General features: G+C 55.8%; 1 protein-coding gene across 7 annotated transcripts in view; it reads left to right on the forward strand.

Annotated features, from left to right (window-relative positions):
* Positions 1-16208, forward strand: part of ZNF618 (zinc finger protein 618) — an 85548-nt gene that overhangs the window by 17268 nt on the left and 52072 nt on the right. For 4 of the 7 annotated variants that reach the window (XM_077913031.1, XM_077913027.1, XM_077913029.1 and 1 more), the window contains exon 3: positions 3816-4075. In XM_077913031.1, coding sequence (XP_077769157.1) covers positions 3816-4075 — 260 coding nt within the window. Of the gene's footprint in view, positions 1-3212; positions 3521-3815; positions 4076-13682; positions 13779-16208 lie in introns of all 7 variants that reach the window. The other 3 variants (XM_077913025.1, XM_077913028.1, XM_077913026.1) reach the window with 2 other exon arrangements.

The raw sequence follows: 16208 nt of genomic DNA on the forward strand, positions 1-16208 counted from the left end.
GTGTGGATGCCCAGCCTGTCTGATTCCAGCAACCCCCCCCCCCCCAATCAGGACATCCTGAGGCTGGTGTGGTCCTTGAGAGCAGGAAGGGACACCGAGCCTGTTCAGGTGCAACAGGCACGTGCTCGTAGACCTGAGGCTGAGCTTCTGAACGTTGGCAGCGACAGATCGGGTTTGACAATATTCCAGGCGAGAGCCTGTCCTGTTGCCTTCCGTCCGTGTGACCTCAGTTGCGGGAACACAGGCAGGTGGACCCTTTGTGTCCAGAGGGCCTCTTTGTTGTCCTGGAAGCACATCCGCCCCATCCCTGGGGCTTCACTTTCTGTGCATTGTTGCCAGGACAGCCAGCGCCGAGCCAGGGTGAGTCCCCGGCTGCCCGCCTGCCCTCCCAGCAGCCCGGCTGACACCTGTGGGCTGTGCTCTTGCCGGGCTGGCATTCAGGCTCAGATGGGATCCCCGCATTCCACCCCGTGCCCAGCAAGCCTCAGGGCTAGTGGGACTGTTTGTTAGCACCCGAGTGCTCTCAGGCACGGAGCAGCAGTTTCAGTAACTGTCACCAGTTCCCACGGGCATGATCCTCGTGCTCTGTGAGCCGCCCTAGACGAGGTGCTGGATTGATATTTTTGCGGTTGATCTTCACAAGACCTTTTGAGCGGATGTGGGGCTCCCCACTTCACCGGTGTGTGCATAGGCTCACTCAGGGTCACCAGCCCAGATGTGGTAGTGATGGGATTTGAACCCCTGTTGATTTGCCTCCACGGCACCTGCAGTGCCATCTGTGCCATGTCAGGCCTGCATCCTCGCATACTTCCCTCTGCACCCCGTATAAGACAGTAGATAAGTGTTAACCGTCTCCACTGGGGCCATTGTGTAGGGGCCCTTACAGGCATTGCATTGACTCTGCATCACAGCACTGCGGGGCAGGTGCTGTGCTTGTCCCCATGGCACAGGTGTGAACACTGAGGCTTGGAAGGAGGACTGGAGCCACTTGCACAAGAACCCAGAGCTTGAAAGTGACAGTTCTGAGATTGGCCATGGGACCTTCCAACTTCGGAACCTTCCTTCTGGGTCCATCACATCCCATTCCAGCCTGATTGTCCTTTTACCTCTGCTCTGGTGCCCCAGTGCCAGGGAGACCTCCACCCCCAGGACCTCCCCTTCTGTTGCTGGCTGGCTGATAGGTTGTCCTCAAGCCATTGCTGTCCCCTGGTCACTTCTCAGACCTGCCGGTCCTGCGGCTCCTGGGGCCTCACTGGACCAAGATGCTTTTTGGCTCTGTGACGACTGAAGTGGGGGATGGGTAGGCTTTGCTCCTTTCCTAGCTCAAGATATCCCCCCTTGGAGGAAGCAGCAGCCTGGAAAGCCAGGCCATCTGCCTTCCCCCTGTTCACCTACTAGCAGCTCAGTTCTGAGTCTCTTCTGGATGCAGAAGGTCAAGGATGGGTGACGTGGGAGCTGCGCTAGGGGCAGGTGGGCACCCCGCTAGTCGCAGTGCTCCGCGGCTAAGAACCAAGATGCCTGCATCCAGTTTGGTTCCACGTCTTCCTACCTGTGTGACTTGGATCAAGTTATTTCTCCTCTCACTGCCTCCATTTCCTTATCTGTAAAAGAGATAATCCTGGGACTTCCTCCCTGTTTGTACCTGAGATGAAAACAGTCGGTATGTTAGGACAGTCACGGCCCGTGGGAAGCGACTTCAGTGTTTTCTTAAATCGGTAAAAGAACTGAACACGGAGGCGATCGAACCATCCTGATCTATGTCTCCTGCTGCGGAGAAGGGCAAATGCGTCAGGCCCACGGGGAGTAGGTGTCACTGGGCCCACTGTGTGCTAGAGATGCTGCACTCATTTGTCATCATTAATGATAGTGATGGTGGCTGTGTCTTGTGCGCTGTTACGGGCCGGCCGCCGTGCCGAGTGTTCTGTTAGGTGATTGAAATCTGCCTGACAATCCTGTTAGCTCCATTCTGCAGATGGGAAAACTGGGGCTCAGAGGTCAGGCAGCTGGCTCGGGTCACACAGTATGGAGGTGGCTGACTGGACAGCCCTCGCTCCTGTCTGGGTCCCCCCACCCCCCAGCCTTCCTCTTCACTCCAGCTGAGTCCTGTGTGTTCGTCTGCTCGGGCTGCCGTAACAAAAGACCACAGACGGGGTGGCTTGGACAACAGGGATGTATTGTCACACAGTCGTGGAGGGTGGAAGTCTGAGACCAGACTTGGTTACTGGTGAGAACCCTCTTCTTGGCTTGCAGACAGCCACCTCCTTGCGTGCCCTCACGTGGCAGGGAGACGGGCAGAGAGAGAGCTCTCTCTTCCTGTTCTTCTAAGGCCACAGCCCTGTCAGATTAGGGTTCTACCTTTATGAGTTCATTATCCTTAATTATCTCTTAGAGACCCTGTCTCCAGCTATAGTCGGTGGGGTTTAAGACCTCACCATACAAACTGTGGGAAGGTAGGGGGACCCAGTTCTGGCCATAATACCTCCCCAGTGCCTTCTCCTTGCTCCCTCCTCATTAGCTGGGACCCTCCCCCTCTCTTTCCTCAATTCCCCAACCTCAGAGCAAGTTCACAGCTGGGAGGGACAGTGACTATGATCAAACTCATGCCCTTGGTGACAGATGAAGCTGCTGAAACCCCGAGAAGAGTAAGGTCTTGTCCAGAGTCACACAGCAAGCCCACTGCAGATCCAGGGTCAGAACCTGGGTCCCTGCCCCCCGGCCCAGCACCTCCACGAAGCTCCAGGTGGTATGCTGGTGGATCTTGCCTGAGTGTGCCTCGAGTCTGCACCTTTCAGTGCAGTCCAGATGCTTCCCTGATGCTGTGGAGAGGGCTGGACATGACAGGGTGGCTTCCCCGGGCTGGACATGATGTGATCTCCTGTTCTTGCACACCTGGGTTTCTGTACCTCAGAGATGGGAATGATGCTGATGATCCCCCAGCCAGAAGGACGAGGGGGCCCTTATGACCCTAAGGGTCACATTGAACCATCTGTTTGAGAGATGGCAGGGACCTGGCTTCATGCCTTGGCCTGCCACCAGTCTTGCGTGTGGCGCTGAGTGAGCCCCAGCCCTGCCCTGGCTCCAGAACCTGTGCCCTGCCCACCCCAGTGTCGATCTCATTACCTTAAGGATGTTTTCTGATATTCGAAGACCTACCTGGAGGCCCAAGTGTTGGTCTGAGTGAGGCTTTTGGCTTGTCATCGCCCATCCGTCAGGTGGGAACAGGGAGGAACTTGGATGAAATCTCCTGCCCTTCTGCCAAGGAGGGACGAGAACAGCACGAGGCACTTTGTACACATCAGGCCACTTAAACCCTTGCTGCTCGAGGTGCGGATTGAAGACTAGCAGCGCCGGCCTTGGCTGCGTGCTTGTGGGAAAACCAGAATCTCAGGCTAAACCCGGGACCTGCTGAAGCAAATCTGCATCTTACCGAGCTGCTCAGCACCTCAGCTCCTCAGCACCTCGGCAAGCTCATCACCTTCAGATGACTTGATTTCCACCACCCGGAGCTGCCCTTGGAGTTGTAAGAGTTAATTACTGGGCACATTTAGACCTCTTTAGATCCCAGCTTCCCTGGCTGTGAAATGGGTGGAACTGGGGCCACCCTAGCCCAGGAATTTTTCAAACCGTGTTCCTCGGAGCACCCTGGGTTCCCGGGCAGGCCCTGAGGGGCAGCCGTGGGGGCCGTGCGCTTCAGGCTGAGATGCCCGGGGAAGTGGGTCTGCAGCTAAACATGTTGCGCCCCCCTGGGCCGGTGGACTTCCAGATGTCTGGGGGCTGGCATGGGGTCCACCCTGAGCTAACTCTTCTTCCCCCAGGGAGCGCTTGAAGCGCAGCCAGAAGAGCACCAAGGTGGAGGGGCCAGAGCCCGCGCCCGCCGAGGCCTCGCTGAGTGCCGAGCAGGGAACGATGACGGAGGTGAAGGTGAAGACGGAGCTACCCGACGACTACATCCAGGAGGTGATCTGGCAGGGGGAGGCCAAGGAGGAGAAGAAGGCCGTCAGCAAGGACGGGACAGGCGACGTGCCCGCCGAGATCTGCGTGGTGATTGGTGGTGTCCGCAACCAGCAGACCCTTGGTGAGTGCCCATCCGAGAGGGTCGGGGCGGGACCAGGGCGGGGCGTGGGGCGAAGGCGTGCTCTCCGTGGCTGAGGGAGCTTCCATGGCTCCCCTCTGCCCTGAGGATGGGGCCTAGGCTCCTTAGACTTGCCTTTGCTTGTACAGTCCTCTCTGGACCTCCTTTCCACCTGACCTGCCAAAGCCCTGTCTGTGTTTAAGACTTTGTTCAGGTCAGATGACTGGAACTTTCTGTAGGTGGGGTGCATCCCTCATGCCATGGGACTGCCGTGCCCCCCAGGGGGGTCTAGTGCAGCTACTGCACTCGTTGCCCATCTGCATTTTTTCCTCCTTGGCTTTATTTTGGGCTCCTGAAGGCAGCTCCCAGTATAGGTCCTGCTCAGAGCAGGTGCCGGTTGGGGTCAGATTGATGACAGACCAGCACCTTCCCCAGCCCCTTGTGGGCTGGGTCAGGCTCAGAGGAGCTCTGTGGGAATGAGTCCTGGAGAAATCCTCTCTTCCCCTCACTTTCCAGCGTGAGCCAAGGGATTCCCCTCGGAGGCCTGCCAAGTTCATGGACTCAGATGCTCACGGGGCCCAGCGCACACGCGGAGGGGCTCAGTCCCCTGTTGCCCCAGTGCCTGGGTGGGAGCTCAGCGTGGCCGGATCTTTGGGTGTGCCACGCACCAGAAGTGAGAGATGTGATGTGAATTCTCTTGGCTTTAAATGTTGGCGACTAATTCGGCTTTTGAAATCGGCCAAACCAAACACATATGTGGGTCAGAGTCGTTCCGTGACCACGGGTTTGTAACCCCAGGCCTGTAAAATAAAGTCTGCGAGCCCCACCCCGGCATCGAGGCCTTGCCTGGTCTGTTCCCATCCGCATGGTCCTCCACATTTTTGTGCTAAGTGTGTTCTTAGGTGACACTGTCTGTCACCTCCATTCCCTCTGCCAGTCCCTCCTGGTCCAGCTCTCGCTCACTTCCTCTAGACTCCCGGGCTCGCATCCTATGTGGGCATGCAGGGCCTCGTGTGGAGGTTCCCCTGTGTCGGTGTCCCCAGGTTTATGCTCAAGTCCTGTTGCCTTTTCTTCCCAGCTTCTGGGAGCAGCCTCGTGCTCCCTTTCCTGGCCGTCCCTCTGCTGTTCGTGTGGCACCGTCAGCCCTGGCCTCCCACCAACAGCCATACCTTTGCGTCTCCCTGCCCTCACCTGCTGCCAGGAGCCTTGGCAAAAACAAATCATTGACCATGTCACTCCCTGCTTGTAAACTTGGGACTCCCCCCGTGACTAGGGTCAAGGCCATAGTATCAAGATCCTCCATAACCTGAGCCCTATTTCTTATTTATGATTTTTTTGGACCTTTCATTCCTGCACACCCTGCCTTTCCCCAGCATTTCTTGCCCTTGGCCCCTATTCTTCTGTCTCCCTGGTATGCCTTTGTCCATCTCCACATGCCAAGATCCAGCCCATCTTTCCAGGCCAGATCCAGTGCCATCTCCTCCCATCTCCTTCTTTAATCTCTTCTGGTCACCGTGTTCTGTTTCTACCTTGCCCCTCACTTGGGTACTTCCCATTATCTATTTTAGATGACAGCGATCTTGCCCATGCCTGCCTCTGCCATGAGAATAGGAGCCTATGGTGATTGGTGCTCCAGGTCTTGTCTGATCGTGTCTCTGGGCTCCCTGCTCTCACCCCATCGTGTCTAGCAAGATACGGTCTTCTAGGGAGCGGTGTTGACATTGGTGCCATAACTGTCAGGATGGGGTTGTGTTATGCCCCAGTAACAGAAGATCCTGAAAGTGATGAGATCTTGGTAGCTCAAACCCACAAAGGTTTATTTCTTAGTCACATTGCACGTCCATTGTGGGTCATCTGGGGGCTCTGCTCTGGACTGATGCTAAAAGCAGCCATTATGTGCAATGCTGCTTACCACGGGATGGAGGGAGGGAGAGAGAGAGAAAGATCTAGAGGGACTCACACTAACTATTACCCGCTGCAGCCCAGAAGGGGGAAGAGTTAAGTCCCCTCCCTGTCATTGGCCACATTCATCACACGGCCCCACCCAACCTCAGGTGGCCTGAAACGCCATCCTCCCGCATGACAGCACTAGGATGAGCCCTCAGTACTTGGTGAAGAGTACGAGTGCCTTCTCCCAGGGCCGAGTGGAAGAAGGGCTTTTCCAGGCCTTCCGCCATCAGTATTCGCTCCCTGGGGCCAAGGACAGTGGTAGCCACTGGGTATGTGTTAGCTGACCCAAGAGAGGACGTGCCCTTGCTCACTTCGGGATGTGTGTTTTAAGACTTATTGGAGCGAATAGCTATTTCTGCCTCTTCACCAGGAGAGGCCCGGTGAAGGGTAGTTGAATCTGAATCTTGGGATGGAGCCAGCAGTCAGGATTCGGCAGGGAAGGCCTAGAGCAGCCGTGCTAGGGAAATGTTGGGAGGGAGCCCTCCCTGGGCCAGCTGCCGGCACAGTGAGAGGCCGCAGGGCCTCATGCCAGCCACGGACGCTGCGCTCCAGCTCAGCTCTGCTCAGCAGCAGGGTCCTTGGCTTTGCTTTGCGGTGCCCTAGTGTCCTCTTCTCTTCAGTGGGGCTCCCCGTCCTGCCCACCTCATGGGTGTGCAATGGACCAGAACAGCATTGTGCCAGGACAGTGAGCTCGGTCTTCTGTCTGGGAGCGGGTCCAGGCTCTCTGATGTAATAGCTGTTGGACTTCAGGCCGGCTGCTTGACCTCTCTGTGCCTCAGTCCTCACAGTTGCCAATTCATGGGGTTATGTGAAGATTCAGAAGGATGATATATAGAAAGCACTCAGCATTGTGCTTGGCAAACGATTAGCTATTGTCAGTAGTATTAGCATTGCTCTTCAAGGGGGAAGAGTACGTCTTTCAAGTACCTCTTCAAGGGGGAAGAGTAGTAACAGTCTCTGCCTTTTTCTAAAGCCTAAGGCATAAGCCAGAGTGATGTAGAGAAAAAATGGGCCAGGGAAGAAGTTGGCAATGGATTGAGGTGTCAGAACACATGGGTTCTTAGTGGGCCTCTGTTGTCTCCTCTGAATGGGGCAACCTATCCTATCCCTCCCGTCCCTGGAGCCCCTCCTAGTGCTGCCTCCCTAGAATCCAGGGACTTGGAGTTGACATTCCTAAGTGACCTGCTTTTGGCAGACTTCAGGAAAAAGGAGGAAAGCCACAGTGGCAAGTGGGGAGTGGAGCTGCCATTTTGCAGCCCGTACCAGAGCAGGGCCTGGACATCCCCTGCTGGTTATCGGGGCTCATCTTGCATTCATCAGGGCTGACCTTCCTCCTTGAGGGTGTAGTTTCTGCCAAGGATCAGGCTCAGAGAAATCTGGCTTGGCCTCAGTACCAGGAATGAAAGGCATTTAAAAAAAAAAAAAATCGATGTAAGAATTGAGTCTTTCGAATCCATCTGATCTCAAAGATGGCAAGTGACTTTTATCTTGTGGGCCAAGTCCAAGTCATCGCTGCTGTTGATTAGAGGTTCTGTGTTAAAGATTCTAAGGGGGTGGCATGATGAAGCATGATTGATTATTGATGTCTGCCACGGATGTGGAAACGGGCAGTGTGGGGCTGTACGTGCTATGGGTTTGACACCCTTGTCCCCTCATTATTATAGAGGGACACACAGGCCCACAGAAAGGGGAAGAGTTGCTCTGGGCCATGTAGCAAGTCCGTCCACCTCGCAGCAACCCCCTCCCACTGGAAGGAAAATGAGGAGAGAAGGCCCAGGGGATCTGGCCAGGGGTGGAATGCTGGTTAGAGCCATTGCTTTAAAGGCACCCATGCCATGGTGGCCGGGTGTCGCGGAGTTAGCTAACATGTTCCCCAGGTACTTGGCAGATGAGCATGAGGTTCTGTGGGGCTGAGGGTCCTCTGAAGTGCCCTGCTCACTCAGCCATGCGCAGGGCTCAGAGCTGGCCTCTGTTGCTGAATTAGAGCAGTGTTCCCGAAGGTCACTCAGTGCTGCGCCATGCGGGGGCCTCCTGTTGGCCCTTCCCCCAAGCTCCAGCCCCTTGCGCCCACCTCCAGGTCCTCACTGGCCCCGGAACAGCCATCAGACAGTGTTCCGAGTGGCACGAACCTCCTCTAAGCCACTTCCCGTGGAGGAGCCAGGGCTTGGACACGCAGGTGGCATTTGGCAGCCTCTCAGGCTGGGAGAGGCAGGAGGGGCCTCCCTGCCCAGGAGGCTGGCTGCCAGGCTTGCAGTGGCGGCAGCTATTTCCCGGCTGCCCAGAAGTGCCTGTGCTCTCACTCTTAGAAAGAACGTCACTGCCACTGTAGCCAGCGTGGGGGAAACTCGGGGGTTTTCAGCAAGAAGAGCAGCAATAATACTGAACCTGGTGACTCTGTTGGATAAAACCAGAGGTGAAAGGAAGTGAGGTCACAGATGTCTGTATTCACCCAACCGGCCGCATGCGGAAGCCAGCACAGCAGCCCCAAGGAGTGGTAGAGCCACACTTGAGGTTTCCAGAAGGCCATGAGGAGTGCTAGACACAGGGCGCTACCTTTGCTGCAGCCCAGCTGCATCCACACTCACGGCAGGCATCGCTGACCCACTACAGTGGGTGCTATGGTGCACCTCCGGGTCCTGCTCAGTGCAGGACACAGACGTCAGTGCCAGTCAGCCAGAGTTGAATCCTAGGATGTGGGAACCTGCCTGCCATTCTCGTCCTGGATGGTGAAGGCAAGGCAAGCTGGCTTTACAACAGGCAGGACGTTCAGTCCATGGAGTGTTTCCTGGTTCTGAGAGAGAAGGATGCTCAGGTCCCACCGTGGTGGTCAGAAGGTCCTAATAAGCAGTGGGTGCTCTTCTCTGTATGGGGAGACCGTCAGGCCTTAACCCCAGGGAGCCTACACTGCCCAGGAGGGGAGCCCAGGGAGAGCTGCAGGTGCCTGGAGACCGGGTGGTGAGGAGCCCACAGAGGGAGCAAGCAACCCAGCCAGGCTCGTCCCCAGATATGGGGTGTGGGCCAACCAGGTTATTTCCAGAGTTAATTCTGGAATTAACTCTCTAGTTAACTCTGGGTATGGGGAGGAGCCCCATAGAAGAGCTAAGGGCTCTTTGTCTTGGGGACCAAGAGACCAGGGGTGGGGGCCAGGGGTAGGGGCGCAGGGGAGATGATGGGATGTAAGTGTTCACAACTCCAGGCATTTGAGCAGGAGGGGAAGCAGTGGATGCATTCTCAGTAGCCCCAAACCGTACAGGGGCGTCACCGGTGACCTCAGCTTGGTAGGGCCTTTGTGACTATGGGAACTGTTTGGAACCGGATGGAGGCCTGTGAGGGAGTGAGTTCTGTCCTGGAAATCACTGGACAGGGTGCAGGAGGCAGAGTCAAGCATCGGATGGTGGACTCCACGGGATGTTTCCAAGCAGCGAGCTTTGAGCACCAAGGGGTAGAGGCGTTTGCACGCCTGCAGGACTGTCCAGAGAGGAGGCGGCGGCTCGGGCAGCTCTGGAAGCAGCAGTCGAAGAGCAGGCAATCATTCAGACCCGGCCACGTGGGGGTTTGCTCTGTGACAGACCCAGGCAGCGAGGTGCCGGGTCCGCTCCATTGTGCCAGCTGATAGTTTCCTGTTCCAGTGGGTGGTTGGCAGGGCTTTGCACCTGAGCCTGCCAGAACCAACAGTCAGCCCTTTGCCGCAGCCGCTGGGGAAGAAGAGCTCCTGGCCACCCTCCCTGGCGTGTCTTATCTCTGCTGCTGGCCCTTCATCCGGTGCTTCAGGGTGGGAAGGGGTCCTGGTTGGAGGGCCCCCATGGGGAGGGGCCCCTGGGCTGTAAATCCAAGAGACGCAGGATCTGTCGCACTGTGGTCTTGCGGGGACCCCTCACCTCTCTGAGCCATCCTGTCTTCATCGATCGATGGCTGTAGGACCATCCGCCTGTCTTTCCAGGAGGCTTTGTTGGGGGCAGAGCGAGGTAACAGGTATGAAAGTTTTGACGTGGCGATTCAGAAAATGCAAAACAGCTACCAGCAGCATCAGCTGAAGCCCCAGGACGGGGACATGTGTGCAGTTAACGTCTGGTACCACGGGACCCAGAAAGGCCAGTGGCTTGGCTTTCAAGGTTTCTTGTTCGTTACTTCCTAAAAGAATTTTGAGAAATTGTCTATTCTTTCGTGGTTTTGAGTTGACATCTCACAATCTCACACTTTTATCCGAAGTTTAAATAATTGCAAAGGACATAATTTCTGGAGTATTGTGTAAAAAGAAAAGTGTCATTTTGGAAATACAACCGTGAAACCACTGTTTTAAATATATCGGAGAGAATCCAGAGCCGCTGCTGTTTAATATCTGCCATCATCCATTTTAAAAACACGTGAACAGGCTCATCTTTAACAGTCAGAAATTTTACATCTTTCCTTTCTCTCCTTGAACTCTTATTTCCAGTCCACTTCCTTCGCAGGATTTTATCCTAATGTAATATATTTTTTATGCCTGAGAGTCTTTTATTGATCACTGTTTTACACTCCTCTCCCACAACAAGATGTACGTAAATTGAAATCGAAATTTCTGAAAAAATTTGTCAGGCTCATAAAACTCAACTTTTTTTTTTTTTATTGGTGTTCAATTTACTAACATACAGAATAACCCCCAGTGCCCGTCACCCATTCACTCCCACCCCCCGCCCTCCTCCCCTTCCAACACCCCTAGTTCGTTTCCCAGAGTTAGCAGTCTTTACGTTCTGTCTCCCTTTCTGATATTTCCCACACATTTCTTCCCCCTTCCCTTATATTCCTTTTCACTATTATTTATATTCCCCAAATGAATGAGAACATATAATGTTTGTCCTTCTCCGACTGGCTTACTTCACTCAGCATAATACCCTCCAGTTCCATCCACGTTGAAGCAAATGGTGGGTATTTGTCATTTCTAATAGCTGAAAACTCAACTTTTTAAAAACATTTCCCCCCTGCCCCTTGGCCTGGATCGAGTTATTACTAGTATACAGTTTGTCAAAAGCAAATTTAGGTAAATGATAAATGTAAAACTAAAAAGTTACTGAAAATGCACCTCTTAATGAAATGGTTGGGGCTTTGTTTCTTTCTCAAATGGCCCCTGTTTCTGTGAATTAATATTTCTCCTTGTTGAATGAGACAAGATTCGGGATTAATTTAACTCCTGTTTTTTTTGGTTTCCGTACATGTAAGTACTTAGAAAGCCTAATCACGCAGGTAAGGAACCAGGGATGGATAGAGTTGTGAGCTTCACTTAATTTTGGAACTCTTTCCAAGTTGCGTGCTGAAAATTGTATGGGGTCTGTCCTCAGACATTTTTAATGATCTCTCTGCTGACAGCTCTGTTAGACGCTGCTTCAGTTTTGTTGAGAGCAAAGATTTGGAAATCACCCGGTTCACAGAGGGCCTTGGCCTTGTTCCCCGGTGTTCGATTTTGCCCACTTTCTAGGTACTTGGGGTCACCTCTTTTCTTGGAGCCATGAGATGGGCAGCCCCCTGGGGGGCACCGTGATGGGATGGGAAAGTGAAGGAATCGTGTTGCTTGTAGCCCGTGAGCGTGGGGGTGACGAGAGAAGGGGGAAGGAGAGCCAGCTGAGTGGGGCCTCCCCGCCCACTGCCACGTGTCCAGCACATTGATTTTAGGGAAGAGTACATTTGAAAGTTGATGATTGGGGTATTGATTCTGTTAAAACTGCCTGTGCTCATATATCCCTAGGCGATTTGGACTCTACTCGGAAGACCCTGGTCCCAAGGACATTTGGTCTCAGTCCAAGCCCCGAGAGCCTCAGGAAACCCACTGCCCATGGTTTACATCTCCAGCTCCCTTCCCCCTCCCCGCCCCCCACCCTCACCCCGGCAGGCTTTGGGCCTAGCTCCTGCTGGGTCCCGGGACCAAGGGGGCTCGGTGCTCCTCGGCACCCCCACCTGCTTGTGTTTTTCCTCTCGTTCACCTGCTCTGGATTTCTGCCTCGGTGCATTTTGTGCATCTAGAAGGGTGTCTGAGCTTGTCTGGAGCTAGCTGGGTGCAGGTGGGAGAGCTGAGGCTTGCTGCCCCCATTCCTTGTCCTCAGGGGCAGCCTCCTCTGCTTGGGCCTTCCCTACCGCTGCTTCCCTCCATGGCCTCAGGAACTAGAGCCCCCTGGTCCCAGCTGGCCTCACCTGGTCTGTCCCGAGCTCTCCGGGAGGGAGCTAAGCCAGGCTGTCTGCCAGGTGCTTTCCAGAAAATGCTAGACAGGTTCTGTTACTCCATGCCTGTGGATTCTTCTGTCGCTAGTGACGGGGTTAGGGAGAGGAAGAGCTTGGCTCCCGTGTGCTGGCATGCTCTGTCAGCTGCCCCTGGCAACCGTGAGAGGGGTAGGGGACTCTGGGAGTCCTGTGGTAGGACTGGACATGGGGGAGGGACCTCTGCTGCCCTGCAGTGCTAGGGGAGCCCTGTGACTGAAGGGGTGACTTGGTGCGGTAGCAGTAGGATGGCTCTGAAGGGTGGCCAGCCACTAGCTGAGGAGCCCCAACCCCGGACCATCTGACCCCTAGAACATTCTCGCTCATCAGTGCGTATTGAGCTGTCCCAAGCACACAAGGACTTCTGAGAGGAGGGAGGACAGGAGCAAGACCTGGGTGCCCCCAGCGAATGGTCAGTGTTAATGAGCACCATCTTTTCTTGGTACTTTCCCAGAGGGGTGGTGGCCACACACACAGGCTCCGGGTGACCACGGCCCTTACTTCCCTCATCTGAAAAGTGGGCATGATAATCGCCTGTGTCTGCTGAGCGTATGAGGGTGAGCTGAGCTGGCCAAGTGGCTGCACACTTCACCTGTGCGGCGGGCTTGGGGGACAGCCTTGTGCAGACACACATGAGAGGCTCGGATGAAGGGCATCACAGCACCTGGCACTTAGTAGGCAGCAGTGACGATAAAGGACATGGCTAATGGGGGAGCCCTACCTAGCAGGGAGTCAGCAGTGGGGACTGGACTGTCTGAGCTGAGAATCCCCAGGAAGGCTTGCTAGCGCCCCTGCACTGGGCTATGCAGTGGCTGTGGCTGGGGGGTGGGGGAGACACAGGGCCACAGCATAGACAGGCATGTCCTCCCTATAGGGTCATTTTGCTGCAGGGCCCTTTGGGGAGAAATATTATAGCCTTATTATGGATGATTTTATGTGGTATTTGTGTTACAAGTTAGAATGACAGAGAAAACAAAAAGCTCGGGTGGGATTTAGGCCCGTGGCTGCTGCTTTTTGCCCTGTCCCAGCCTCTTAGGGGACGTGTGGATGCCCCCTGGCCAAGACAAGTTCTTTTTTTTTTTTTTTTAAGATTTTATTTATTTACTCATGAAAGACACAGGCAGAGAGAGAAGCAGGTTCCATACAGGAAGCCCAACGTGGGACTCGATCCTGGGACTCCAGGATCATACCCTGAGCCAAAGGTGGATGCTCAACTGCTGAGCCACCTATGCATCCCAAGACAAGTTCTTTAATGAAAAAATAGACCGCATGATCTTGGTCACCCTTCTGTGTGCAGATGAGAGGCCAGGGCCCCGGAAGCTCAGGAGACCGGCCAGCCTGAGGCATGGAGCACCCTCCCTCATCTGGCTCCTTCCCCAGCCTCCCAGAGACCCCCAGCTTTTAAGGGCTCTTTCTGATTTCTTACGTAATTCAGATAGAAAAGCGCCTGAAGGCAGTCCCCACGGTGGATCTGTGCGAAGCCGCTATTCAGGGACCTGGATTTTTGACCAAGCGTTGAGATATGCATCTGGTACGTGAGGGCCGAGGGGCAGGAGGACCTGACCGGGGCCAGCAGGAGGGTGGGGGCTCGGCCGGACGCAGCCCTGACCTGCGGCCCCCGCGATGAGCCTAGCCTGCTAGCGTCTGCGGGCCCATGGGAGGGGGGGCGCCCTCGTCCACCCCGCCACCGTCACAGGGCAGCTGGTCTGAGCCTGCCAGGGGCCTGGAAGACTTGGCCATTGGAAGGATGATAGAGCGTGAGGGAATTGAGAAGTCTAGAACGTCGCGACCATTTGGGCAGCACCTCTGCGGGCTGCAACCCTGAAACAAGCTGAGGGCGTAAAGGAGTTCTGTGGCCAAGTGTGGTGGAAGAGCTTGGCTTAAAAGTTGGCTTCTAAAGAACTCCGGAAAATGCTGGTAGTGCCAGCAGCTATGCTGTACCAATTGCCTGCTTTGTACGAGGTGCTGTGCTCAGTAGCCACAGTGTTATTGCTCACGACTGTCCCCCGCCCGCCCCCACCCCCGAAGTGGGTGTCATTTCCTATGTTTAGAGAGGCAGCCTGAGGCATGAATGTTTCCATGACTTGTCCTGGGCCCTTGACTGCTTAGACGGTGAGGCAGGGTTTGGAGCCAGATGTGCTGACACCACCGCACCCCGGGGCTGCCACCCTGGCGTGCTCTCCCCACACCCCTGCCCCCAGCTACCTGCGTGTCCAGCTCCTCTGCACACAGAGCACCTGAAGCCTGGGGCCTTAGGGTGAGTGGGCGTGAGGAGGCAGGCAGGACCTTGGACTCCGTCCCGAGACTCCATACCCTGAGCCAGGGCCCCCACTCTGCCCTGGGGAGCCAGCAGAGGGCACAAGGCTGACTATCATGCCCCCCTGTGACTCTCTGTGTGGGTTGAGATGCGTGAGCAAGGCTTCAGGGATCATCTGCTCGCTCTGTGGGTTGAGGGCAGATCCCGCAGAGCCGGTGGGGACCTGACCTGCTTATAAACTGGATCACGGGGCAGGCAAGCGGGGGACCCATGCAGCCTGCAGTTATGCACCTTGAGAAGGCCCTTAGCTCATTGATGGCGGTTGGAGAAACAGAGGCCCAGGTCCGCGGCAGAGAGGGGCGGGGCTGGGGCCCCGAGGCTTCCATCTGGAAGTGGGTTGGAGCTGAACCAGTGCTGCTTGTCACAGGCTGTGGCCTCAGGCTTCTGGGGAGAGAGTCCACCTTCCCGGGCGCCCTCCCCTCCGTCCACCCCTTTCTCTGGCCTCTCCTGCCTTTGCTCCCCCCGACTTCCGCCCCTAGCTGTGGCCGTGTCAGGGGCCTGCACGGTGCCCGCCAGGTTCTGTGCTTCACTGTCGTGACCCCGTCACCCTGCCCGTCCCCTTGCCTAGTGGCCTGTCTACTTCCTGTCAGACGGAGGGCGGCGATCGCTCATGGACTTGCCCTTGGTTGGGCTTCGGTGCCAGGCACCGTGGAGATGCTCCATAAATTCTCCGTCGGTTGAAGGCGAATTGGCAGAAACCGTTGAAGAGTGGGAAGAGGCACAGGGAAGGGGTCGGGGTCACTGTGCCTGGGTGACAGATGAGTAGGGCAGCGGGACACTGTGAATTTATCAAGCCCCCGTTGTGTGCCAACCACGGGGCTAAAGGCAAAAGAAATGCACAGTCTGAGCTTTGCCCTCCCCGTGTTTATATTTTCCTCTGTGAGGCGAGGGTAGCACACATAAAACTCCTGGCCAGCAGCCTGCTGGGCTCCACGCTGGTGTTGGGATGACAGTGTCTGCTTTATGACCCACAGCGGTCAGGTTGTGGCAAGGCCACCTGTGTGGCGGCCGGCTCAGATGATGTGCCTTGTTAACCCTGCCCTCGGTCCCACGAGGCGTAGGAGTCGTCATCCTGTGCTACGGGTGAGGCTGCCGAGGCTCGGACCAGCAAGGGGAGGTGCCTGAGGTCAGCCGGGGGCAGTGGCGGGGCTAAGCTCATAGACTCCAAGGTCAGTGCTCCTCAGACTTCATCAGAAGCCTGGAGCTTGCACCCAGGAAACAGGCCTCTGCCCCCCTACCCCCAGGCGAGGCTGAAGGCGGGAATAGCTGGCGATGCCCACACTCACTGAGCACCTGGGCGGGTGGCAGGAGCCCTGCTCATGCTTCGTTCAGCCTTCCCGTGGATGCTGTTGTGTTATCCAGATCTTTCCCATAAGGAAACTGAGGCCCAGCCAGTAAATGGTAGAGCGGAGATCCCCTCCCAGGTCTGTCTTGCTCTTGCTCTCAAACCAGTAGTTCCCCTACCTGGTTGCTGGGCATCGGAATCACCTGAGGATCCCTTTGGAAAAGGCCGATTCCTAGGCCCCAGCCGCAGCCATTCCAGGCGTGGGGCCAGGGCCTCTGTATTGGCGTGAGCTTCTAGGCCGTTCTGTTGGGAAGGATGCAGCCCTGGTGGTAGTGGGCCCATGTGAGGGATGAGCTGGC

Source organism: Canis aureus, chromosome 10, assembly GCF_053574225.1.
Source record: "Canis aureus isolate CA01 chromosome 10, VMU_Caureus_v.1.0, whole genome shotgun sequence".
Classification (NCBI taxonomy): domain Eukaryota; kingdom Metazoa; phylum Chordata; class Mammalia; order Carnivora; family Canidae; genus Canis; species Canis aureus.